This window comes from Stegostoma tigrinum, chromosome 2 (genome assembly GCF_030684315.1).
Source record: "Stegostoma tigrinum isolate sSteTig4 chromosome 2, sSteTig4.hap1, whole genome shotgun sequence".
Classification (NCBI taxonomy): domain Eukaryota; kingdom Metazoa; phylum Chordata; class Chondrichthyes; order Orectolobiformes; family Stegostomatidae; genus Stegostoma; species Stegostoma tigrinum.
In genome coordinates this window covers 54,081,404-54,107,960 of record NC_081355.1, presented here as the reverse complement: position 1 = coordinate 54,107,960, position 26,557 = coordinate 54,081,404, and the positions used below count along the sequence as shown (strand labels likewise).

The 26,557-nt window shown below is 43.1% G+C and overlaps 1 protein-coding gene across 1 annotated transcript in view; it reads left to right on the top strand.

Moving 5' to 3' along the window:
- dnah5 (dynein, axonemal, heavy chain 5) overlaps positions 1-26,557 on the top strand; it is a 372,198-nt gene that overhangs the window by 309,227 nt on the left and 36,414 nt on the right. The window contains exons 63-67 of the mRNA XM_048562706.2: positions 4,056-4,372; positions 8,021-8,176; positions 15,259-15,441; positions 17,133-17,376; positions 25,673-25,787. Of these exons, the coding sequence (XP_048418663.2) occupies positions 4,056-4,372; positions 8,021-8,176; positions 15,259-15,441; positions 17,133-17,376; positions 25,673-25,787 (1,015 nt within the window). The remainder of the gene's footprint in view (positions 1-4,055; positions 4,373-8,020; positions 8,177-15,258; positions 15,442-17,132; positions 17,377-25,672; positions 25,788-26,557) is intronic.

Below are 26,557 nucleotides of genomic sequence, written 5' to 3'. Positions count from 1 at the left end.
CACTCCCAAGGCTACCCCGTTCTCGGCATTCACGAACAAGTGGAAGGGTTGATTGGCTGAGGGTAGAGCCAGAACCGGAGCGTTTACCAGGCTGTTTTTTTAAAATAGTGTACTTTTGTTGCTCTTGTGGAGTCTATGTTATCTTCTCATCTTCTCCTCCTAGTTTGTCATACAAAAACCTGACTCATTGGGCATATTCGTCGATCCACAATCTACAGTACCCAATGAGCCTTAGGAACCTTCGAATTTCTGTCTGACTCTTCGGTAGGGGCAAACTAGTAATTCCAGCGATTCTTTCCGGACCTATTCTTCTTTTCCCTTGACTTATTAAATGACCCAAGTATTTCACCTCCTGCTCGACAAATTGCAACTTGTTCTTGGACACCCTCAACCCCTTCCTTCCCAGTAAGTTTAATAACGTTATAGTGGAATATCATACTTCTCTCTCTCTTTCTCCTGAGACTAGAAGATCATCCACATATTGTATCAGTGGCGTACCCAGGGCCCCATGGTATTCCTCTAATACCTGTTCTAAGACTTGACCAAACAAGTTAGGGGATTCAGTGAATCCTTGGGGAAGAACTGTCCACCGCTACTGTTGCTTCCTCCCGGTCTGGGGGTCCTCCCATTCGAAGGCAAACAGGTCCCGACACCTTTCGGCGAGCGGGCAACTTCAAAAAGCATCCTTCAGATCAACCACATGAACCACTCATGATTGGGAGGAATCCGATTGAGGATGGTATCAGGATTTGGGACAACTGGATGTCGAGTCTGGACAATTTTATTTAATTCTCTGAGGTCTTGGACGAGGCGGAACGTCCCATCGGCCTTCCGTGCTGGTAGGACCGGTGTGTTACAGGGAGACATGCATCCTTCTATCAGTCCATCTCGCAAGAGATTTTCAATAACCGATTGGAGCCCCTTCTGTCCCTCTATTGATATGGGATATTGTCTAACTCATACCGGACCACATCCTTCCTTCACGGTTATCTGAAGCGGTGGTATCTGCAGGCCTCCTCTGTTCCCTTTCCCAGACCAGACTCGGTCCTCGATCTCTTTTTCATCTCCCTCCCTTAGGTGGTATAGCTGGATCACAATGTGTCCTTCCATGGGGGCAGTCCCTACCCCCAAACGGATTTGTAGATCCCATCCCATGAGGTTTACCCCGACTTGCGGTACTACAATCGGGTCCTCTACCGTCTCCTGGTCTTGATATCTTACATATACTCCTTCAATCACCGACATCTCCATCACCCTTCCCCCCGACTCCGAATATTTTTATACTTTCCTTTCCCACCGTCAGACCCTGTGGAATTTGTACTACCCTCGATCTTTCGGCTCCGGAGTCCACCATAAACACCAACTCTTCTCCTTGGGGTCCAATTTTTAAGTTTACTAGGGGTTCCTGTTGATATCCCATTGACCCCTAGGAAGGGAACCCCCGACCCCCCTAATCTTCCTCCTCCATCAAGGCATAGGAGCTGACCTTCATCCTTAGTTTAGGACATTCCCACTTGAAATGTCCCTCCTCGTTACAGTGATAACATCTTAAGGGTCCCGTCTTCCATATTTGTTCTCTTTCCCTTTCCCTTCTTTTGCCTCCCGCCACGCCCCTTCCTCTTCTTCTCGGGGCCGCCCGCTGTCCTTCACATTCCCACTTCTTTTCAACAACTTGCTCTACCGCCTGCATCATCATTTTTGCTTTCCCTTTTTGTTTTTCGTCTTCCCGTCGGACAATAACTCGTCTAGAGGCTTTTTATTCGAATCATTCATCTTTTCTAATTTCCACTCAATATCGGTCTAGGATTTGATTACAAAATTTGTCCTCAGAAGTTGTTGCCCAAATTCTGAATTTGGATCGATGTCCGAAACTTGCTTCATATTTCTCCGCAACCTCTATAAAAAAGCTGTCGGGGCTTCATCCTTAGTAACAATATTTAACTGTATTCTTTTTATTCTTACTCCTAGTCCTTCCTCCCTTCCAGTTTTCTAACATCCACCCCAACGGACTATCGGGCGGAATCTCAGGACCCCTTTTTCCTGGCCCCTTCTCCTCTTCCCAGGGTCTTTCAGCTTTCACGCGCTGATCTCCCATCCCTGTCAAATATTTTCCCTCGACAGATTACCCCCGATTGCCCAGATAATACGTAATAGTCAATTTTCTTACCCGGGTCTTGTGCACAAGAATTGCTCGATCGATTTTCGTTCCAAGGGCCCTTAACCTAAACCCACTTGTTTCCAGAGTCTCCTATCCGGATACCTCTCGCTCGAGCCGCCCAATGGCATGCAAGGATGTCTGGGACCGCCGAACTCAGTGGGGCGCGCCTTCCCTTCTTCCGAACCCACCGCCGGACAACTCAGAGTGTGGATCCCGGACGAGCCCCCAAGCTTGTGAGACATAGATTCACGTGCTCACAATCACAGAGTCAGTGGAGGCAAAGTCTTGGAAACACGTAACCTAAGCTCTATTATGAGTCTGCAGAATCAGGTGCCCCCCCGTTGCCTGAGGCACACACAGGCCAGGGAACTTCCCCTTTTTATACATCATTTATCCGGCTAGATCCTCCCCTTTTAGCTCCGTCCAATCTGAGCTCCAAGGTGCACAATCTTTCCGTTACTTCCCTTGTCCTACCCCCTTCATACATCGTATGTTATGCTAATTAAGCAACTTCGCAAGCATGGGCGTAAAAGTTAATATGCATTCTCTCATTAGGCATGCGCTTCAACTATGTCTATTGTGCAAAGTTTAACCTTTTCACCCTCTGGGTGTCTGCTAGTAGTTTTGGACCAGTTCATTCTGGTTTCTAACCACTTGGCCCTCACCTCCTTTTCTTATCACTCGACTCAGTACTAGATGTCTTTTTGTTCAAAGCTGAGTAATTCTTTTCACTGCAGTTTAATCATCCTCATCTCTCACAGACATTAAACCAAAGCCTCCCCATTGCCTCAAATGAACATAAAAGTCCTCATTTCACTATTTTGGTGAAGCGCACAGGTGTCATCACTGGTTTATCATCAAATCATAGAATTTTACAGCACAAAAAGAGACCATTTGACCCATCATGTCTGTACCAGCTCCTGAAAGTGTTCCCCAGCTTGCCCCGCTCTCCAACCCTATCTCAATTACCCTCTAACTTCAACACTTTCAAATATACATCCTGTTCACTTCTCAAACCTCCCATGGAATCCACCTCCACCTGTCTCCCAGGCAACGCATTCCAAATTCTAACAATTCTCTCTGAGTAAAGAAGTTTCTCCTCATCTCTCTCCTAAATCTTTTGCTGACTGTCTTGAAATTGTGACCCTCAGTTACTGACACACCAACTCGTGAAAAAGAATATCCTTATTTATCCTGTAAAAATGGTTCATAATTTTGGACACCTCACTAAGGTCACCTCTTAATGTTCTCTGCTCTAAAGAGAATAAGCCTAATTTTTCCTTTCATCCAAAATCCTTCATACCTGGTATAATTCTAGTAATTGTCTTTTGAACTCATATCCCTTAGATCATAGAATCTCTACACTGTGGAAACAGGCCCTTTGCCCCAACAAGTGTATACTGACCCTCTCAGAGCATCCCACCCAGACCTATCCCCCTATAAACACCCAACTTACACATCCCTGAACACTACAGGCAATTTAGTAAAGCCAATTCACCTAGTTTGCACATCTTTGGACTGTGGGAGGAAACCAGAGCACCTGGGGGAAACCCACGCAGACATGGGGAGAACACAGTCACCCAAGGAGTGGCATCGAACCTGGGTTGATTCCACCCGGAAGGGTGCTGTGAGGCAGCAGTGCTAACCACTGAGCCGTTGTGCTTCCCTGAATTAATCCCTAAAGTAGTGAAAGATGCATTTTTTTTTAAAATTACCTTGTTGCTGATGTTCGCTTCTCATCTATAAGCCTTCTTCCCTCTACTGAAGTATTTACACACTCTGTTGCTGCCCTGAGTCGGAAGTGCAAAAGAGCTCTGAAGTTATTAATGTGGTTTTGAGATATTAAGCAAAGAGCCTGAACTGCTAATGTTTTCCTGTTTTTGATTTGTTGTTCCAGGTGATGTATTGTTGGCAACTGCCTTTTTGTCATATTCAGGCCCATTTAATCAAGAGTTCCGTAATTTGCTTTTGAGAGATTGGGAGAAAGAAATGAAATCTCGAAAGATTCCCTTTGCCAGCAACTTGAACCTTACAGAAATGCTAATTGACATTCCTACAATTGGTGAATGGAGTCTAGAAGGTTTACCAAATGATGAGTTGTCTATCCAAAATGGAATTATTGTTACCAAAGCAGCTCGTTACCCATTGCTGGTTGATCCACAAAATCAGGGCAAGATGTGGATAAAGAATAAAGAAGTTAAGAATGAACTTCAGGTATTATAATGTTCTTTCTTTTTTGTCTGTGAACAATTCATTTACCATATGATTTATCTGTCTATATCATTGAAATGTTTATGACTGTTGCATGTGTAATGTGTGTGAAGCATGTTATTTTTACTTACATGGCAAATTCACAAAAGCAATCAACTGAAAATTGCCCATAATTGACCATGTTGCAAAAAGCCAATTCTTCATAAAGTAATCCTGCTATATTTTTTATCAAGATTTCAAGGTCACATTGATTATGCACTTTTTGGTATATTTATCGCTAAAATTAATTCAAAATGCTAGTGGAATATTATTTTTTAACTCAAAGGGGCTGGAATACAAAGGAGTGGAGTAGCAACACAATTAGTAAAGGAATGTCTAATTATAAGACCATGAAAAATAGGAGCAGATTTAGGCCAGTCGACCCATCATGCCTGATCTGCATTAGATGGCTGATATGTTTCTCGTCACCACTCCCCTGCCTTCTCCCCATAACCTTTGACCCCCTTCCTAATTGAAAACTTATCCATCTCTATCTTAAATACATTCAATGACATGGCCTCCATAGCCCTCTGTGGCAATGAATTCCACAGATTCACCATCCTCTGGAGAAATTTCTCCCCATCTCTTTTCTAAAGGGTTGTCCCTTTATTCTGAAGCTGTGCCCTAGAGTCCTAGTCTCTCCTACCATTACATTCTATCCATGCCTGTCAGTATTTTGTAAATTTTAACCAGAAACCCCCATCATCCTTCTAAACTCCATCAAGTACAGACCCAGAATTCTCAGCTGTTCCTCTAATGACAAGCCCTTCATCCCCGAGATTATCCTTGGTAAACGTTCACTGAATAGCCTTCAAGGCCAGCACATCCTTCCTTATAAATGGGACCTAAAACTGCTCATATCCAAATGCGGTCTGACCAGAGGCTTTAGCCTTAGCAGTACATTCTTGCTGTTATATGCTAACCCTCACAAAATGAATGCGAGCATTGCATTTGCCTTCTGAACTGCTGACTGAACCTGCCTACTAACCTTAAGAGAATCCTGAACTAGGACTCCTAAGACCCTTTGTGCTTCATATTTCTGAAGCCTTTCCCCAGAGTGCACAACCTCACACTTGCCCACCATCTGCTACATCTTTACCCAGTCTTTAGCCTATCTAAGTCCTTCTGCAGCCTCCCTGATTCCTCAACACTACGTGTCCCTCCACCTATCATTGTGACATCTTCAAATGTAACGACAATGCCCTCACTTCCTTTGGCCAGATTATTAATGTATAACGTGAATAGTTGTTGTCCTAACACTGATCCCTCAGGAACTGTACTAGTCACCAGCTGCCATCCTGAAAAAGACTCCTTTATCCACATTCTCTGCCTTCTGCCAGGCAGCTAAACCTCTGTCAGTGTTAGTACTTTGCCCTAAATTCCATGGGCTCTTATGTTATTTCACAGCCTGCTATATGCAACACTTTGTGAAAGGCCTTCTGGAAATTGAAATAGATCATGTGCACTGGCTGTCCTTTGTTTAACTTGCTTGTTACCTCCTCAAAGAATTCAAAAAGATTTGGCAGCCATGACCTCCTCTTGGTGAAGCTGTGCTAGCAGCCCTACTTTATCATACACTTTCAAGTACTCTGCATTCTCATCCTTAATAATGCACTCTAAAATCTTACCAACGACTGAAGTTAGGTTAACCAGCCTATAATTTCCTATTTTTGCTTCCCTTCTTAAACTTGAAATCTGCATATAGATTAAGCAAATCAAATTAGTAACAACGCTGTTGAGGAGTCATTCTTGGAGAATCCATGGGATGAATTTCTGGATCAATATGTTGAGGAACCAACTGGAGGACAGGCTATCCTAGCTTGGATATTGTGTAATACAAAAGAAATAATTGGCAATCTAGTTATGCAAAGCCCCTTTTGGGATGAGTGACTGTAATATGATACAGAGTGAAATATTTGATTCTGAGCCTAGGTTCTTGAATTTAAATGGAAGAAACTACAATGGTATGAGGCGCAATATGACCTCCTCTTGATGAAGCTGTGCTGGCAGCCCTACTTTATCATGTACTTTCAAGTTATGATAGCTTGGGAAATGTAAATTAAAGGAATGAAGGTGAAATGGCAATGATAAACATTAAAGGAGTGCTTGGATGAACTGTAACAATTGTTCATTTCTGTCTGGTGCAAAAGTAAATGAAGAAATGTGGCTAAATGTGAAATGTAGTACCAGATTCAATGAAGAGACATACAAATTGGCCAGAAGAAACAACAAACCTGAGGAGCGGAAGGAAAAGTAGACTTCAGCAAGGAGGACAAAGGGATTGGTTAAGGAAAGGAAAATAGAGTATGAGAGGAAGCTTACAGATGACATCAAAACTGACTGTACAAGTTCCTATAGATATGTGAAGAGAAAAAGATTGGTGAAGAGAAATATAGGTCCCTTACAGAAACGGGGGATTTATAATGGGGAACAAAGAAGTGGCTACTGAACTAAAGACATACTTCAGTTTAATGTTCGCAAAGAAAGTCTTAAAACATACCAGAAATGTTGGGAAGCACCGAGCTTAGTGAGAGGAAGGAACTAAAGGAAACCGTATTAGTAGGGAAATGGTGTTGGGGAAATTATTGGGATTGAAGGCCGATAAATTCCCAGGCACTGATAATCTATATCCCCACCTATTTAAGGAAGTGACCCCAGAAATGGTGAACACATCTTCCAAGATTCTGTAGACAAAGGAACAGTTGCTACAGATTGTATAGTAGCTGATGTATTCCCACTGTTTAAGAAGGGAGGCAGAGAGAAAGCCGAGAATTGTGGGACAGTGAATCTGACGTCAGTAGTGGGGAATACTAGAGTCCATTGTGAAAGATTTAATAGCTCAGCATTTGGAAAACAGTGACAGGATTGGACAGAGTCAGAATGGATTTATGAAAGGTAAATCATGCTTGATTGGAATTCTTTTGAAGATGGAACAAATGGAGTTGATGAGGAGAGCCAGTTGATCTGCTTTATTTGAATTATCAGAAGGCTTTTGACAAGTCCCATGGGAGAGAATAGTGTGTATTTTTAGAGTGTGTGGGATTGGCAGTGGTTTATTGAAATAGATAGAAAACTGGTTGACAGACAGGAAACATACAGTATGAATAAACTGGCCTTTTTCTGAATGGTAGCCAGTAACTAGTGGGGTACTGCAGAGTTCAACGCTAGGTCCCCAGCTATTCACAATATGTATTAATGATTTAGATGAGGGAACTAAATGCAATGTCTCCAAATGTGCTGATGACACAAAGGTGGGTAAGAGGGTGATCTGTGAAGGATGCAGAGATACTTCAGTGTGATTTGAATAAGTTGAGTGAATGGGCAAATGCATGGCAGATGCAGCATAATGTGTATAAATATGAGATCAGATAAAATACATCATAGGAGGCAAAATCATATCATGCATGATTGTAGCAAAGCCCTGTGAATGTGCCTGATGAGTTAATATTTTGCATGCAAATATTCATGTATTCACAACCGAGGTGTAGTTCAACAGGGAATGCACAGAATTTTTTTAGAATGTATGGGACGTTAGTGAAGTAAAATAGAAGAAAACTAAATTCAAAATACATGCAATGTGGGTTTAATACAGTTTTGATGTTATATTTCTAGATTACATCCTTAAATCACAAGTACTTCAGAAACCACCTCGAGGATAGCCTGTCTCTTGGCAGACCATTGCTTATTGAAGATGTAGGAGAGGAGCTGGATCCAGCACTGGATAATGTTTTGGAGAAAAATTTCATCAAAACTGGTTCCATGTACAAGGTAAACTGATATTAATCTTGGATTTCAATGCCAAGATTTATGTAGACCTAAACAGCAAAAATGTATAGTCAGATGGAGTTTCTCATTCAAGTCAACATTGTTATCTGGAGTAAAATTTGGATTGTTGTGACATGTAGCTAAGAATATCTATGTTCTTGTGCATTATTCCACATCCTCTACTTTCATGTACTCTTTTCATGCACTTTCACATGTAACTATAGGAGATGCAATACCTGCACATTTAATTCCTCCCATACCACTATCCATGGCCCAAAATACTGCTTGCATATATAAATCCATAGATGCTGTGGGAGAATCCAAAATAATTCAGAGACTAGCAGTAATAATTTTAAAGGTAGGTTATGTTGTCATTCTTCTGTTCCATGCACAATACCTCATCAGGTGGATAGCCTGGGTTGCAGTGTTCTTACAAAGTTGCGCAGTGTATGGCCCACAAAACAAGACGTCTACAGTCTTAGGAAAATAACACCATCTTTGTGCTAGGATCCTGAGGGCTAGGAGAAAGATGTCAGTCTTACAATGCAATCCGCTTATGTCTATCATTTGGAATATTAACTAAATTGATACTCAATACTTTGTAATGTGGCTAAATTATTTGATTTCTATGTATATATCTTAGTTATCCAAACTGAAATTACAAAGAGTTAAAGGCATGTGAGTGACTAACAGCATTGTAGGAGGTTTCCAAATTTGATTGTGTATGGTTTGATTTTCCACTTTTTCTGTTCCTGTGTATTTGTAAAAAATACTTTTGATAACAAAAGCATTAAGCTAACTTTTATAAGGAATTCACTAAGTGTTAATTTTGACAACGTTCGTGGATGGTTTCCTTCTAAGAGAAATAAATTCCCATACTCATCTCATTACCTGGCGGCACGGTGGCACAGTGGTTAGCACTGTTGCCTCACAGCACCAGGGACCCAGGTTCGATTCTGGCCTTGGGTGTCTGCCTGTGTGGAGGTTGCACATTCTCTCCTTGTCTGCGTGGGTTTCCTCTGGATGCTCTGGTTTCCTCCTGTAGTCCAAAGATGTGCAGGTGAGGTGGATTGGCCATGCTAAATTGCCTGTAGTGTTCAGGATGTGTCACTTAGGTGGGTGAATGGGGGAATGGGTCTGGGTGGGATGCACCGAGGTTTGGTGAGGACTTGTTGGGCCAAAGGGCCTGTTTCCACACTGTAGGGATTCTATACGCTGAGCCCTGTGGCACCCTGCTCATTACATTCGTCAACTTGTAGATGCAACTTGCAGATGTACTTAGCAGTGCTGGGATGTCCTGGGATTCCTGGTGCCAGCATCATCTTTGAAGCCCAGCCGTGTGGAGTTGCTTTCACTGTAGTCATAGTTACCCGGTAATCACAAGCCAACACTTCTCAGGGCATGTAAGTTGCATAGCTGACAATTCATTGCCCATACAATCTTATACTTACAGCATTTAAGAACCAAGGCATAAGCTTTCCTGTACTTAACCTCATCCCATCTGTCTGAGGGAGTGCTACTTTTCTAACAATGCCCATTGTCGCCATTGTTCAATGTGGTACCATTATGTACTTGAAAGCTTCAAACATTTCAGTACATTTGCCTTTATTCAGCATAGCAAAATCAAATAAAAAAACAAACAGAAGCTACATTTGTCTCTTGATACAGACAGGTTCTGGCTTGTTGTATTTGACACTGCTGCGCTCTATCATACAGAAGGTGATTTTCCTCCTACTCTGTCTCCTCATCTTTTTCCTTGGAAGGCTGCAGCTGCTTTCCAGCTCTTCAAAATCCATCATATCCCCTTTCTTTTCCCATTTCAGTTGTGCAGAACACAGCATGCTAGGATTATACTGCTGACTCTGACTAGGGTGTCATGCAAGGCACATACATCCCGCTCCTCTTCAAATCCTCCAACTCCAGACTGAACCAAACATCATAACTTCATCTTCAACAGACCTATCGGCTGCTCCACCATGGCCCTGGTGGAACAGTGGGCTGCATTTTATTTGTGGTCATCTTCGGATAATGGGTTACGCAATAGAGCTGTCAGCTGAGGCTCCAGAGGGTAGGTTTTGCTTCTCAGTCACCATCCTTGGAAGGATCTGAGCCTTAAAATGAAGCAAGAGCATGAGATTTCTTAGGGAAATAGGCATCATGGCAGTTCCCAGGGTACCCGGTGCAGAATTCCCAAGTTTGGTAACTTGTGCTTATAGATGAGTTTCACATTGATGACTTGAAGCCATTTCCATTGATAAAGCAAACTGCATTATGATACAACATTTTCAGTGCAATGTGTATAACTCTCTAAGGTGTCCAGTTCCTGGGGAAAGCCAGCATTCTTGTCAAAGCCTACTGTTTGGACTGCAGAACTGACTTCATCATGGGCTCAGGCAATGAGGTGAAACCGTGTGTGATCTGGCACAAATTGCATTGGTCACTGCCTTCATTCATTTGTGTTGAGACTTGTGACATCTCACATTGGCTCCCAGTGATTCTTACTTTCGCACAAAAGTCCAGTGCAGTGGTCACCTTGATAATCACCAGAGTAGGATGGTTACCTATTCTTTCAAGACAGAAGTCCTACTCTGGTGGTTGCTATTCTTCTGTAATGAAGTCCTGGGACATCAGCAGTCTGTGGCACCAATGTTCCTTGCTCATCTGGAGAAAATGGCATTGCTGATAGACTTTGGGACTCCTGAAGCTCCTGCGCACCCTGAGGAGACCTTCAGTTGTGCCTCTTCATGTGGAAGCTGTTAAGGGTTCAGTAGAGATTGCTGGTGGCACTGGACTTGCTGGTGCATCTGTTCTTCCTCCATTTCTCTGCACCATTGTTGTGCCACAACAGAAAGACAAAAACTCCAGCCATGGCTGGATCCATTGGTCATGCTTCCACTCCTCCCATTCCAATGGGGAATGTAAGGAACAGATCAAATCCTTAGTATTATGAGCAATCAGCACTTACGTGATCAAGATTGCAAGTGACCATCATTTGCACCCTACACAGTTGTACACTAGAGATAATGGGAACTGCAGATGCTGGAGATTCCAAGATAATAAAATGTGAGGCTGGATGAACACAGCAGGCCAAGCAGCATCTCAGGAATACACACGGTGATATGATGACTGATGACTTCAACGTTGACTGTGAAAGTGCCCTCTGAAGGGCCTCACATACTCACTAGTAGAGCCCATGTGCTCAGACCAAAAAAAAAACTGATTCCACCCACTCCAGGTGTGATTGCATCATCGTATGGTGTATTTCACACTTATGGGTCCCAATATTATAAAAAGCAATGCAGGTCACATTTGTCACTGAGAGTCTCCGCCTCAGCCTTGTAATCAAAGACAGTGCTGGTGGATAAATAAAATACAGAAATCAATTTATTCCCAATATTGTAATATCATGTACTTCTTTAGCATTCATGTAGAAAGGTAGGTTTTAGCTGATTCAATAATAGAAGTTATTAAGAAGTAAATAAAAGCTGTTCTTCCTCTAGAGTTAAATGAAGTGTAAAGCCCAAAGGTACAACCACTCAGTAACTGATTTTTAATAACATTTCTGTTAGTATTCCTTCATAGGAGAGTATTTAATGATAACAATTAGATGAAGTTAGGGAAGTATGATGTGGCATATCTGAAACCATGAATTTCAGTTGTATGCATTTCCGAGTTCATGATGTATCTAAAATTAGAAAATTCTGAAAGAGCAGTGATCTAAGTGAGAATCTCAAGATTTAAAAATGTTGCATTGGCTAGGTTGTTTTGGCTGTTACAGGCATAAATGGAGAGCTTAAAAATCTATTGCTGTACAACAAATGTTTGTAAAAATGTCTTGTATTAAATTGTCACATTTGTCATGAAGTAATTTATTTTTTAGTGACTTGGGTACTTACTCTCTAAACCCTATACTTTTTCTTTAGCGCTTTGAATTAAAATGTGAACAAATGTGACTTTGTTAACATTAACATGTAATTTGCATTATTTTAATCACTAAAGATTTTACTGCATAGCTATGGAGCAAAGTGTCTTCAACACATGATAGATAGCACATCCATTCTCTAGAATAGAAAGTTATTTGCTACAGGGTCACTTGTTTCTGTTTATCAAGTTTTCAAAATTGTACAGGTTTTAAGCAAAAATAAATCGAAACAAAATTTGTCTGCAAAGCTGCCCTAATTATTTATCCCATATGAGTAACGATCTCATGACAACAGTTATACTTGCTCACTGAACTAATATTATTTACTTAGGACCACATCTAATTGTTTCAAATATGATAGCAAAAAATTTTATTTGCAATTGCTGCAAATAGTGGGGAAAAAATAAGTAGGGAGACCTTCTTAAAGTGTCTTCTTAACCGTTTATTCCTTCCTAGACCAGGCGAGACTGAGGTTTCTTTGTTGAAATGTTTATTCGTGCATGCATGGGAGGCATACTTTTCAAAGGATGACGTACATTTCAAACTTTATTACACAAGCTAAGGTTTCATTGCTATTTCTGCCAATAAAAGGTTCTAATCAGCTTCTCCTTCAGATAATTTCCAATCAAAACCTTACAAATTTACTCACCCGTATCCCTATCCAATAGTGTTCATGTCATCTGCATTGCAGGTTAGTGCACATAACTATGTCATCCAATCATAATTAAATGAGCATACATGATTATATTATCCAATCATATCATAACATACTCACATCTTGTGATTACCTGAAAACCTATACTGACCCTTTTTCCCTTTTCACCTTCCTTGATATCACTGCCCCAATGACACACACTCCGGTTCCAGTCTTCGCAGAGCCTCAATGGACAATTCCTTCCTCATCTGTGACAAGTAATATAATCAGAGAAGTCATGCTGTCGTTACTAAGTGAATTCTTTCTCCTCTATTTTGCTTACCACTGCTTCCAAGGACCAGTCTAGGAAAAGTGACAATAGAATCCAAATCCCCAGTGAAGGGAAAGGACATTACAGCTACCACTTCCTTTACAATTCTAGTCTGATTGTCCTGTATATGGTTTCCGTCAACTCATTTTTAAAGCATTTCTGTTCCTGTTACTGACATGTCAGAGCTTATGTTGCAATCCAGCTGGGATCAAAGATCCATTGTCAACTCGGCATACTGAATTTTTATTTGGTACAGCTTATTGTTATCATACTACATAGCTTTTAATAATAAAACAAGAATTTTTAAATATATAATGCTAATTTTCCCTCATTCATACAAAGGGAGTTTCCACCCATCACCTTAACCCTGGCATGGCCCTACTTCCGGTCCTGGCTGATGGCAATTTTTTTTAAACCTCTGGCTACCTGTTTGCAGTATTTCCATCAGCAAATGTGATCTTGCAATGTCCCTGGAAGGGTGAAGGCGCTGCTAAATTGCACCCATTTCCATAGACTTCAGAAAAACATTTAAAGAGTTACATAGTCCAGAAGTTTAGTTTGAATTATCTATCAGACGCCTTGGCCATGTCAAAAGCCTTCATTACACAAACTATTGTGGTAAAATGGAGAGAGTGAAGACTTAGATCATAGAATCCTATAGTGTGGAAACAGGCTCTTCAACCCAACAAGTCCACACCAACTCTCAGAGCATCCCACTCAGACCCATCCCCCATAACCCACCTAATCTACACATCCCTGAACACAATGGGCAATTTAGCATGGCCAAACCACCTAGCCTGCACAAATTTGGGCTGTAGGAGGAAACTGGAGCATCCAGAGGAGGAAACCTATGCAGAGACAGTGAGAATGTGCAAACTCCACACGAACAGTTTCCCAAGGGTAGAAGCAAACCTGGGTCGCTGGTGCTGTTAGGCAGCAATGCTAACAACTGAGCCACCGTGCTGCTGCCCCAGTGTCCTTTCATCTGCTCACAGCCACTTGTGCAACTACCAGGTCATATACAACCTGACTGTCTCAAAACAGTAGTAATTTGGTGGAAAAATGATGGACTGGTCTCTTGGATGAGTTTGGTGAGGAAGGAGAAACTTCTGTATGGGCAGTGAGAGGGAAATTCAGCACCTCATTCTCACTGCATTTCAAGCATTGGGCATTACATTAGAGGGATACCTATTGTGAATGCTGCCCTGAAGGGCTTTCCCAAGACTTCTGCAAATCAGAAAGTCTTTGGGATTCTTGATAGCAGGTTTGAAACCTTGCATTTTGAAAGTGAAATGCATACTTTCCTTATGTGTTCAATAGACTTTGGGCATTCATAACTACAATTATATAGGCAGTCAGCCGTTTGTAAGGAATTTTCGGATAGTTTATTACGTTTGTTAGGCAGCAGCAATTTAAATATATTGCATCAGCTAATTAGACAAAAACATATACAGCCAACTCAGGATAGTTTACTGATTTCAGAGGACTCATAGGCAGTTGACACAGAGCGTGTCACTCTCATTAAATTTGTGAAGGAAGCTCTTCCCTCGATTTTCTTTCAATCACTTGTGGTCCATCTTCCATCTGAAGAAGACGAGTCCCTGACAACAGCTACCCCCTATAAGGGCTGCCTGACTAGGACTGCCCTCTGATCCTGAGACTGGCTGATAAGCCCTATTTCTGGGAATTTGTGCTGTGTCAATCACCCATTTGACTCCCTGAAGCCAATGAACACAGGACAGCTGTTCATGACATTGGGAAAACCATTCCCCATTTGCCCACCTTCACCTGAAAGTCTGCTTTTATTTGCTTTGGGAAAGCGAAGCTTCTACCTTCCTAAACATTCTATTGCTAATAAGGTACCTATGGAGTCATATAGTTCTTTGACATCAGCTTATGGAATAGTGTGGACAATGGAATTTATTGTCATCTTTCTTTTTTCTTATTAGAAGTTGTTTATGTTCAGAGAAAGCACTTACTGCAGTTAAACAAGATTTCATGCTACACAAGACATACAGAAAAATTCAGTTTTTAAGGGATTCTAATTCCAACATGAAAGAATTAGTGTCACATTTCTTATTTTCAAGGAAAGGAAAAATATACTGTTGACAACTCGAATGAAGGCCAAAAATTTTGCTCATTTTGTAAATAAGGACTACATATGCAAATTTATCTATTTACAAAGGTTATTTCAACAGGTGAAAGTGGGTGATAAAGAGATTGATATCATGAATGGATTCAGACTCTACATCACTACTAAGCTTCCCAACCCTGCGTATACACCTGAGATCAGTGCTCGAACTTCCATCATTGATTTTACTGTTACCATGAAAGGTCTGGAGGACCAGTTACTTGGTAGAGTCATTCTAACTGAAAAACAGGTATTTTTGTTCCTTTCAAGTTGTAATCCTGTTTTGTGGCATCTCAGTACTTGCTTCATTGTTAGAACATGTATAAACTAAAATTGTTGGATGTGTTTAATATTAAAGGCATATATAGTCCTGGGAGTTGCTCAAGATATGAATTCATGACCCTGAAAATTATAAAGGGCTCATGTAAATTGCTTTCAAACTTCCCTTTTAAAAAACAAGTATATTAATTGAGATTATAGATGGGAAACTGCTAGCGTCCAAAAAAAAATGTTGTCTGTACCTAAGGTCATTAGGTCCTGGAATCGTCTTTCATTTGTTATCACCAGACGTGATGATTCCAATGTATTCCTGGCCAGTTTAATAAATTCTACCCACACTAGACCAGTCTCTTCAATTGAGGTGGAGTTAGATGATCCTCAACACCTAGGGTTGGTACTTGGCACTGTAAGTAAATTCCCAGAGATGTGCTGAGGCATGTCTGTCCATGTGTCAGTACAAGACTTACAAGTTTCCTGACTACAGCCTGAATTACATCTTGGGTCCAGGCAAAATGTTCATATTTGATGCTGCCATTTTGAAAGTGAAATGCACACTTTCCTTATGTGTTCAATAGTGTAGGTTGTAAGCATAACACCACCTGCAAAGTGAAAAAGAAATTCATTTTCCCTTGACATTAAATGGCATTACTCTTGCTGAAATTCCCAAAATCAGTAGCTTGGTGTTCCCTTTGACCAGAAATGTAACTAGCCCTTGCTGTGTAAATGTATGTATACAAAAACAGAGCAGAGGCTGGGAATTTTATAACATGGTGTGATGCTGCTTGGCTTGCTGAGTTCATCCAGCTTCATACCGTGTTATCTCAGATTCTCCAGCATCGGCAGTTCCTACTATCGCTGGGAATGTTATGGTGAGTAATGTAACCCCTGACTCCTTAAGACCTGCTGACATTTGGAACATACAAATCAGGAATGGCTAAATAAATGCAGCCCCAACAACTCTAAAGAAGCTCAGCGCCATTTAGGACCAAGCAGCTGCTTGATCAGTACCCCATGCAATATCATTTCCCACCCTCCACCACCAATGAACAATGGCAGCAGTATGTGTTTGCTTTTGAAAGCACTGCATGAAGCTCACCCAAGCTCCTTTAACAGCTTCCAAACTTGATCTTGGTTTTTATTCACTCTTGGGATATGACTGCCTCTGGCTAATTGCCCTTGAGAAGGTGGCAGTAACCTGCCGCCTTGAATTTCTACAGTTCATGTGGTGTGCTTGGTGCTGGGAGGAAGGGAGTTATAGACAATAGACAATAGGTGCTGGAGTAAGCCATTTGGCCCTTCAAGCCAGCACCACTATTCATTATGATCATGGCTGATCATCCACAGTTCCGAAGTAATGACCCGGTGACAGTGAAAGAATAGCAATGTAGTTCCAAGTCTGGTTGGTATGTGACCTGGAGGTAATTTGCAAGTGATGATGTCTCCATGCATTTGAGGCACTTGTTCTCCCAGGTGGTACAGGTCACAGGTTGGAAGGTGCTGTCAGCAGAATCCTGATGAGCTGCTGCAGTGCATCTTGTGGATGGTATCTAACCCAATTGCATTCTGTAAGATGATACAGTGAATCTTAGTTTATTAATATACTGTACTTAGCCAATGCCCATGGAAAATATTCACGTAAAGGTATATGCTTTTTGGAAATAGGAACTGGAAAAAGAGAGAACAGATCTCATGGAAGACGTAACATCAAATAAAAGGAAAATGAAAGAGTTGGAAGACAATCTACTGTATCGTCTGACAAGCACAAAGGGTTCCCTTGTAGACGATGAAAGCCTTATCACTGTTCTGAACAATACAAAAAAGACAGCTGAGGAGGTTACACAGAAACTGCACATAGCTGCTGAAACAGAAATACAGATTAACGCTGCTCGTGAGGAGTACAGACCGGGTGAGGATGCATTGTTACAAATGGGAAGAAATATTGGGCCACATTTCTGTCTGTTGATTTGGCAAATGAACAGTGGCAACCACTTGTCACACTTCCCCTTGAACGTAGACTTTTGTGTGGAGGTTCCAAAAAGCACAACATCCTCTATGAAACACCGAGAACCTGTATGAAAGACAACGGTATATGTTTTAAACAATAAGTTGGAAGAGTCATTCATTAGGACTGCAGAATCCAAAGCAGGCAGCATCAATTAATATGTTAATTCAATATTAAATTAGGTACAAAAGACAAAAAGAGAAGAAAGGAAAATTCCACTAAGAGAAGGTTTCAAAATAAAAAATACTTCGTTTTAACTTTAAGTTTCTGTACAACTCTAACAATATTAACATGTGAAGGAATGAGATTGTAAAAGTTAAGTTGTACAAACAAAGAATCGTTTGACAATAATTAAGACTTATCAGACCTCAAAAAGGTAATTACACTGTAACGACAAGTCGTAATCATTCAGTGTATAGTTGGCAAGGTGCTATTATCACATCTCACATTGCATTTCGGATGCTTCTGAAATCCTATACCTCATTGCTTGTGAATATTGCCAAAGGTAATATTCCATTCATTTCCACGTAAATAATGGTGACCATTCCAGCCTCATAATTATCTCTGTGGTGAAATCTGACCCTGTCATTTGAAAGCAATGTTAATTTCTTTATGGATGAACACAGCAGGCCAAGCAGCATCTCAGGAGCACAAAAGCTGACGTTTCGGGCCTAGACCCTTCATCAGAGAGGGGAATGGGGGGAGGGAACTGGAATAAATAGGGAGAGAGGGGGAGGCGGACCGAAGATGGAGAGTAAAGAAGATAGGTGGAGAGAGTGTAGGTGGGGAGGTAGGGAGGGGATAGGTCAGTCCAGGGAAGACGGACAGGTCAAGGAGGTGGGATGAGGTTAGTAGGTAGCGGGGGGTGCGGCTTGGGGTGGGAGGAAGGGATGGGTGAGAGGAAGAACCGGTTAGGGAGGCAGAGACCGGTTGGACTGGTTTTGGGATGCAGTGGGTGGGGGGGAAGAGCTGGGCTGGTTGTGTGGTGCAGTGGGGGGAGGGGACGAACTGGGCTGGTTGAGGGATGCAGTAGGGGAAGGGGAGATTTTGAAACTGGTGAAGTCCACATTGATACCATATGGCTGCAGGGTTCCCAGGCGGAATATGAGTTGCTGTTCCTGCAACCTTCGGGTGGCATCATTGTGGCAGTGCAGGAGGCCCATGATGGACATGTCATCAAGAGAATGGGAGGGGGAGTGGAAATGGTTTGCGACTGGGAGGTGCAGTTGTTTTTTGCGAACTGAGCGGAGGTGTTCTGCAAAGCGGTCCCCAAGCCTCCGCTTGGTTTCCCCAATGTAGAGGAAGCCGCACCGGGTACAGTGGATGCAGTATACCACATTGGTAGATGTGCAGGTGAACCTCTGCTTGATGTGGAATGTCATCTTGGGGCCTGGGATGGGGGTGAGGGAGGAGGTGTGGGGACAAGTGTAGCATTTCCTGCGGTTGCAGGGGAAGGTGCCGGGTGTGGTGGGGTTGGAGGGCAGTGTGGAGCGAACAAGGGAGTCGCGGAGAGAGTGGTCTCTCCGGAAAGCAGACAGGGGAGGGGATGGAAAAATGTCTTGGGTGGTGGGGTCGGATTGTAAATGGCGGAAGTGTCGGAGGATAATGCGTTGTATCCGGAGGTTGGTAGGGTGGTGTGTGAGAACGAGGGGGATCCTCTTGGGGCGGTTGTGGCGGGGGCGGGGTGTGAGGGATGTGTCGCGGGAAATGCGGGAGACGCGGTCAAGGGCGTTCTCGATCACCGTGGGGGGAAAGTTGCGGTCCTTAAAGAACTTGGACATCTGGGATGTGCGGGAGTGGAATGTCTTGTCGTGGGAGCAGATGCGGCGGAGGCGGAGGAATTGGGAATAGGGGATGGAATTTTTGCAGGAGGGTGGGTGGGAGGAGGTGTATTCTAGGTAGCTGTGGGAGTCGGTGGGCTTGAAGTGGACATCAGTTACAAGCTGGTTGCCTGAGATGGAGACTGAGAGGTCCAGGAAGGTGAGGGATGTGCTGGAGATGGCCCAGGTGAACTGAAGGTTGGGGTGGAAGGTGTTGGTGAAGTGGATGAACTGTTCGAGCTCCTCTGGGGAGCAAGAGGCGGCGCCGATACAGTCATCAATGTACCGGAGGAAGAGGTGGGGTTTGGGGCCTGTGTAGGTGCGGAAGAGGGACTGTTCCACGTAACCTACAAAGAGGCAGGCATAGCTGGGGCCCATGCGGGTGCCCATGGCCACCCCCTTAGTCTGTAGGAAGTGGGAGGAGTCAAAAGAGAAGTTGTTGAGTGTGAGGACGAGTTCAGCTAGGCGGATGAGAGTGTCGGTGGAGGGGGACTGGTCGGGCCTGCGGGACAGGAAGAAGCGGAGGGCCTTGAGGCCATCTCCATGCGGAATGCAGGTGTACAGGGACTGGACGTCCATGGTGAATATGAGGTGTTGGGGGCCAGGGAATTGGAAGTCCTGGAGGAACCAGCTTGTAACTGATGTCCACTTCAAGCCCACCGACTCCCACAGCTACCTAGAATACACCTCCTCCCACCCACCCTCCTGCAAAAATTCCATCCCCTATTCCCAATTCCTCCGCCTCCGCCGCATCTGCTCCCACGACAAGACATTCCACTCCCGCACATCCCAGATGTCCAAGTTCTTTAAGGACCGCAACTTTCCCCCCACGGTGATCGAGAACGCCCTTGACCGCGTCTCCCGCATTTCCCGCGACACATCCCTCACACCCCGCCCCCGCCACAACCGCCCCAAGAGGATCCCCCTCGTTCTCACACACCACCCTACCAACCTCCGGATACAACGCATTATCCTCCGACACTTCCGCCATTTACAATCCGACCCCACCACCCAAGACATTTTTCCATCCCCTCCCCTGTCTGCTTTCCGGAGAGACCACTCTCTCCGCGACTCCCTTGTTCGCTCCACACTGCCCTCCAACCCCACCACACCCGGCACCTTCCCCTGCAACCGCAGGAAATGCTACACTTGTCCCCACACCTCCTCCCTCACCCCCATCCCAGGCCCCAAGATGACATTCCACATCAAGCAGAGGTTCACCTGCACATCTACCAATGTGGTATACTGCATCCACTGTACCCGGTGCGGCTTCCTCTACATTGGGGAAACCAAGCGGAGGCTTGGGGACCGCTTTGCAGAACACCTCCGCTCAGTTCGCAAAAAACAACTGCACCTCCCAGTCGCAAACCATTTCCACTCCCCCTCCCATTCTCTTGATGACATGTCCATCATGGGCCTCCTGCTCTGCCACAATGATGCCACCCGAAGGTTGCAGGAACAGCAACTCATATTCCGCCTGGGAACCCTGCAGCCATATGGTATCAATGTGGACTTCACCAGTTTCAAAATCTCCCCTTCCCCTACTGCATCCCTCAACCAGCCCAGTTCGTCCCCTCCCCCCACTGCACCACACAACCAGCCCAGCTCTTCCCCCCCACCCACTGCATCCCAAAACCAGTCCAACCGGTCTCTGCCTCCCTAACCGGTTCTTCCTCTCACCCATCCCTTCCTCCCACCCCAAGCCGCACCCCCCGCTACCTACTAACCTCATCCCACCTCCTTGACCTGTCCGTCTTCCCTGGACTGACCTATCCCCTCCCTACCTCCCCACCTACACTCTCTCCACCTATCTTCTTTACTCTCCATCTTCGGTCCGCCTCCCCCTCTCTCCCTATTTATTCCAGTTCCCTCCCCCCATCCCCCTCTCTGATGAAGGGTCTAGGCCCGAAACGTCAGCTTTTGTGCTCCTGAGATGCTGCTTGGCCTGCTGTGTTCATCCAGCCTCACATTTTATTATCTTGGAATCTCCAGCATCTGCAGTTCCCATTATCTCTTAATTTCTTTATGTTTGCTTTCTTAGAATCTTAACCAAAGTTCTCAGATTATCTGTATTCAAAACTGGGTTCCTACTGGAGTTTTCAGTATGTGCTAAAGATTTTACAACATTGTTTGTAAAGCCGGTATTTGGTGTTTTGGGATTCTAAAGTACCTCAAATGCAAACCAGTAACATTCTGCCCTGCTGCCCACCTCTTCCATTGACTCCAAAGGCTTTTCTTACTTGCCTTTTCCACAGATACCATAAATGTTTATGCAGAAGTTTCAAATCCATTAACCTCACTGGCTGGCACTTCAGGCTTAAAGTCCAGAAGTTTGTCATATTGAACTATCTAACTCTGATACCTGAAATGTCACAAAAAAGATTTTCATTCATCTTTGTAACCTTGGCCTCAGCCTCTTCTATATAGTTGCACAAATTTTTATCAGTGACAATAACCCATTTTTACCATTTATACTTGCATAAAAGTGAAAGTATGATGGAATACTTCATGCTTGCCTGGATGAGTGCAGTTCCAACAACACTCAAGAAGTTTGACACTGTCCAGGAAAAAGCAGCCTGCTTGCTTGGTACCACATTCGCAAACATTCACTCCCTCCACTACTGATGCTCAGTGGCAGCAATGTGGACCGTCTACAAGATGAATTGCAGAAATTCACCAAGACTGCTTAGATAGTACCTCCTAGACACATAATCATAGAATCCATACAGTATGGAAACAGGCCATTTGCCCAACAAGTTCACACCACCCCTCTGAAGATCATCCCACCCTGACCCATCCCCCTACCCTTTCCCATATCCCTGCATTTCCCATTGCTAGTAGACCTAACCTGCATGTCCCTGAGCACTATCAACAGTATTGCTACTCCACCTGACTTGTACATCTTTGGACTGTGAGAGGAAACCGGAGTGTCTGGCAAAAACCCACACAGACATGGGGAAAACGTGCAAACTGAACAGACAGTTGCCCGAGGGTAGAATTGAACCCAGGCCTTGGTGCTGTGAGGCAGCAATGCTAGCCACTGTGCCACGACCACTACCATTTAGAAGGACGAGGGCAGTAGATATATGGGAACACCACCATCTTCAAGCCACTCACCATCCTGACTTGAAAATATATGGCTGTTCCTCAGTGTCATTGAGTCAGGCTTCTGGAATTTCCTCCCTAACAGCATTGTTTGTGTACCTTCAACACATGGACTGCAGCAGTTCACTGCCACCTTCTCAAGGATAACTTCCCACAAGTGAATGAAATGAATTAATGATGGGCAACAAGAGTTAAACTGGCTGGTGAACTCATATCCCTGCAATTAATTTGTGAAATGGTTGGCGAATTTCAGCAACAGAGGCATAATTAGAGATCTTGTGAAAATGGAAATATGCTGTCTTGACAATAGTAAAGATAGATGTGTGGAAACCCAACTTGGGGTCAAACATGACACCAATTAAAAATTAAAATTACGAATGGTCTTGTTCATGTTTGTCAATGATGGAAATGCTTTCCAGGAACCAACGATTGTGGGGCACGCAAAGACAATGGCTCGTACCTTCTGGTCAGCATTGGAGGAGGAGCCCTTGATGCTGGCAGTGATTTCATCTGCATTTGCCATTTTGCACAGAATATTTCCATTGCCATGTCGGCTCCAATATGGAGGCCAGAGTAGCGAATGGAAACTCCTTTTTCTAATCATGAACTGAACTCAGCCCTCTTAAGGTCTGTCTTCAGTTCATTGACTTACATTGTTTTAAATTGAGTTGTCAGTCCCAACATTGCAAACCTTATTTAACCAAGCATGATACCTGTCTCCCTGATCCCAACAACAGACTCCCCCCCAACAATACTCACATTTTCGTCAAGCTTTGTGATGTTCACTGTCCCTTCACCCCACCAATGTTCAGAGCCCTGAAAATGTTGACCTTACCCTCAACTCGCAAAAATGCTCAACGTCAGCCCCCAACACCTGCCCCATGCATTTGGTGTCAATACTGACTCTTCTGACATAGTCTGCATTGGGGTCCTAGTTTCTGGAAGCTGAGTGAGGAAAGGGGGTTGTAGAGGGGTCAGCACTGTCTGCAAGGAGGAGAGTAGAGGATTATCCACGGGTGAAGGAAGACCATGATCATTGCCAAAAGGGGTGTGAGGGAGTCAGCATTTCTATGAGATTAGAAATAAATAATTCCAATATTAGTGAAAATTGTGAATGAACATTCCCTGATGGGGGATGACCGTTGCTAGGGGAATTGCTGAGTTTTGATTCTACAACTGATATACCAAGAGTCACTCTGATTTAATATCAAGAATGAATGATTGGGGAGTACCAGAGTTATTAGTGTGAGAGTGGGAAGAAAAGCATGGGATTCTTTTGGCTCCATTTCAATGGATAATGGAATGTAACTAGGTAATGCAGAGGTAATAAAGGAAAATGGTATGGCTAACTGTGTCAAGCAGTATAAATAAGTTGAGAAGGGATAACTACCTTTGTCATAGTTACAAATAGTTTGAAGGCAGAGCAGTAGAGATTGTCTACATGGACTTTAGCAAGGCCTTCGACAAAGTTCTGCATGGTAGACTGCTTAGGAAGATTAGATCACATACAGGGACAGCTAGCTAATTGGATAAAAATTGGTTTGACAGTAGGAGACAGAGGCTAGTGATAGAGGATTGTTATTCAGACTGGAAGCCTGTGACCAGTGGCGTGCTCAAGAATTGGTGCTGAGTCCACTGTTACTTGTTATTTATATAAATGATCTCGATGCAAATATGGGAGGCATGATTAGTAAGTTTGCGGATGATACCAAAATTTTTGGAACAGCGGACAGTGAAAAGGGTTATCTAAGTATACAATGAGATCTCAATTAAGTCGGCCAGTGGGCTGAGCAGTGACAAATATGGTTGAATTTAGGTAAATGCGAGAGGTTGCATTTTAGTAATACAAATCAGGGCAGGACTTGCACAGTTAATGGTAGGGCCCTGGGGAGTGTTTTCAAACAGAGAGATCTAAGAGTTCAAATACATTGTTCCTTGAGAGTGGTGTCACAGGTAAAAAGGTGCTGAAGAAGCATTTGGCTCACTTGCCTTCATTGGTCAGAGAGCATGGAATACTGGAGTTGGTTTGTCACATTATACCTGTACAAGACATTGGTGAGACCACTGTTGGAGTACTGAATACAGTTCTGATCTCCCTGTTATAGGAGGGATGTTATTAAACTGGAAAGGGTGCAAGTAAGATTTACAAGATGTTACCGAGACTGGATGGTTTGAGTTATAAGAATAGGCTGGATGGCTGGGACTTTTTTCCTGGAGTGTAGGAGGCTAATGGCTGCCCTTACAGAGGTTTATAAAATAATGAGGCCCATAGAAAGGGTGAATAGCCAAGGTCTTTTTCCCAGGGTAGAGGGGTTCAAAACCAGATGGCATAGGTTTAGGGTGAGAGGAGAAAGGTTTAGAAGGGGCCTGAGGGCCAACTTTTTCATACAGATAATGGTGTGTATGTGGAACTAGCTGCCAGAGGAAGTGGCAGAGATGGATACAGTTGCAACATTTAAAAGACATTTGGACAGGTTCATGCAGAGGAAAGGGATATGGGCCAAACACAAGCAAATGGGACTACTTCAGTTAAGGAAACTTAGTTTGCATGTACCAGTTGGACAGAAGTGCCTGTTTCCATGCTGTACGACTCTATGACTTTGTAACTCTGTAATTTTGGACAGCAGACATTTAAATACGAGCCAAGTTGGAGGGGTTCAGATATGGATATGTAGAGAATCTGAAAGTGACAGTGTGTTCAACAACTTTGAAAGGAAAGGAGAGGTTGGAAATGGGTAATTACAGAAACTGAGAGATCAGGAATCATTTTTCTGGTGAGAGAAGTGATGATGAAAAAGCAGATTTGAAGGTGGGGAGGACACTACTCGTAAGAATGGCCTTCCAAGGTCTCTTTTCCTTTCCAGTGGTTACTGCAGCCTCTCCACTGCGTCTTGTAATGCATGTCTTGATCCCTTTTAATTAGAGAACCTTTGACAGATCCAACATGTTCGTCTGTCCGTCTACTCTGATTGTTCGAGGTACCCAGAGACATGGTACTAATGCTGAAACAAAGCCAAATCCTGCACCATTTGGGCTCCCAATCAACAGTTTGTCCTGTTGCTTGGCAAGGATTATTAGGAAAAGTCCTCCTATTGCTTCCAGTTTTGAACACTATACATTACGAGGTATTTGGAGTGATTTCTTGCGTAAAGTCATTCATTTATACAGTAGTAGCCTAGAACTAACTTGTGTAGTTACCAAAGACAGCACTGGTTAGGCCATGGATATTTGCCTACCATTTATAAATTGTCTTCATTTTATTATTCTCTTCATAGTGGCAACCAGAGGAAGCATCCTATATTTTTTGATTACTGAGATGAGCATGGTGAATGTTATGTACCAAACCTCTCTACGCCAGTTCCTGGGTCTTTTTGACTTGTCATTAGCCAGGTAGTGACAGAATACATGAACATATTTCTTTTGATTGTAGTGTATTGAATTTTATTTTGTATCAGGGTATACTTCCTTCTAAAATGAAAACAGAAATTGCTGAGAACCTCAGTAAGTGTGGCAGCATCTGGGGGACTGGTTCAAAATGACATGTGGTTCGCGGAGGCAGCTGCTTATAGAAAATAACAGTCATACACAACAGTGGAAATTGCTGGAGAAACTCATCACCTGTGGAGAGAAAATGAGGAGAGTGTACTGTCCTGAAAAAGTCACTGGACTTGAAACATTAGTTCTGCTTTTTCTCCACAAATGCTGCCAGACCTACTAAGTTTCTCCAGCAATTTTTGTTTTTGTTTTAGATTTCCAGCATCTGCAATTATATTTTAGTATATTTTCTTCTACATGTGAGACTGAAGAAAATCCATTTATTAAAGGTTATGTGTTAATAGTGACTTTTGAACATTTTAGTGTATATGTTCAATTTCACACGCAGAAAATACTCATGGTTTTGTTAATAGCTTCTATTTTTAGAAAAAAAAATTAATACTACTCTTGATAGTACACCCATTAGTCAAAATATAATCAATTGTGAAACTGTCAGAAGCAATCCTGATCTAAATAATAATTGTAGATAGCAGAATAAGATTATAATTTATTCTAACATACATAGAAATTACTCTGAGTCCTGTTTTCACACAAACAAGAAAATATTTTAGTTAACTTCCTCTCTGTCTTGTTTTAATAAAGGCATTTATCTTCATTCCCTCTGC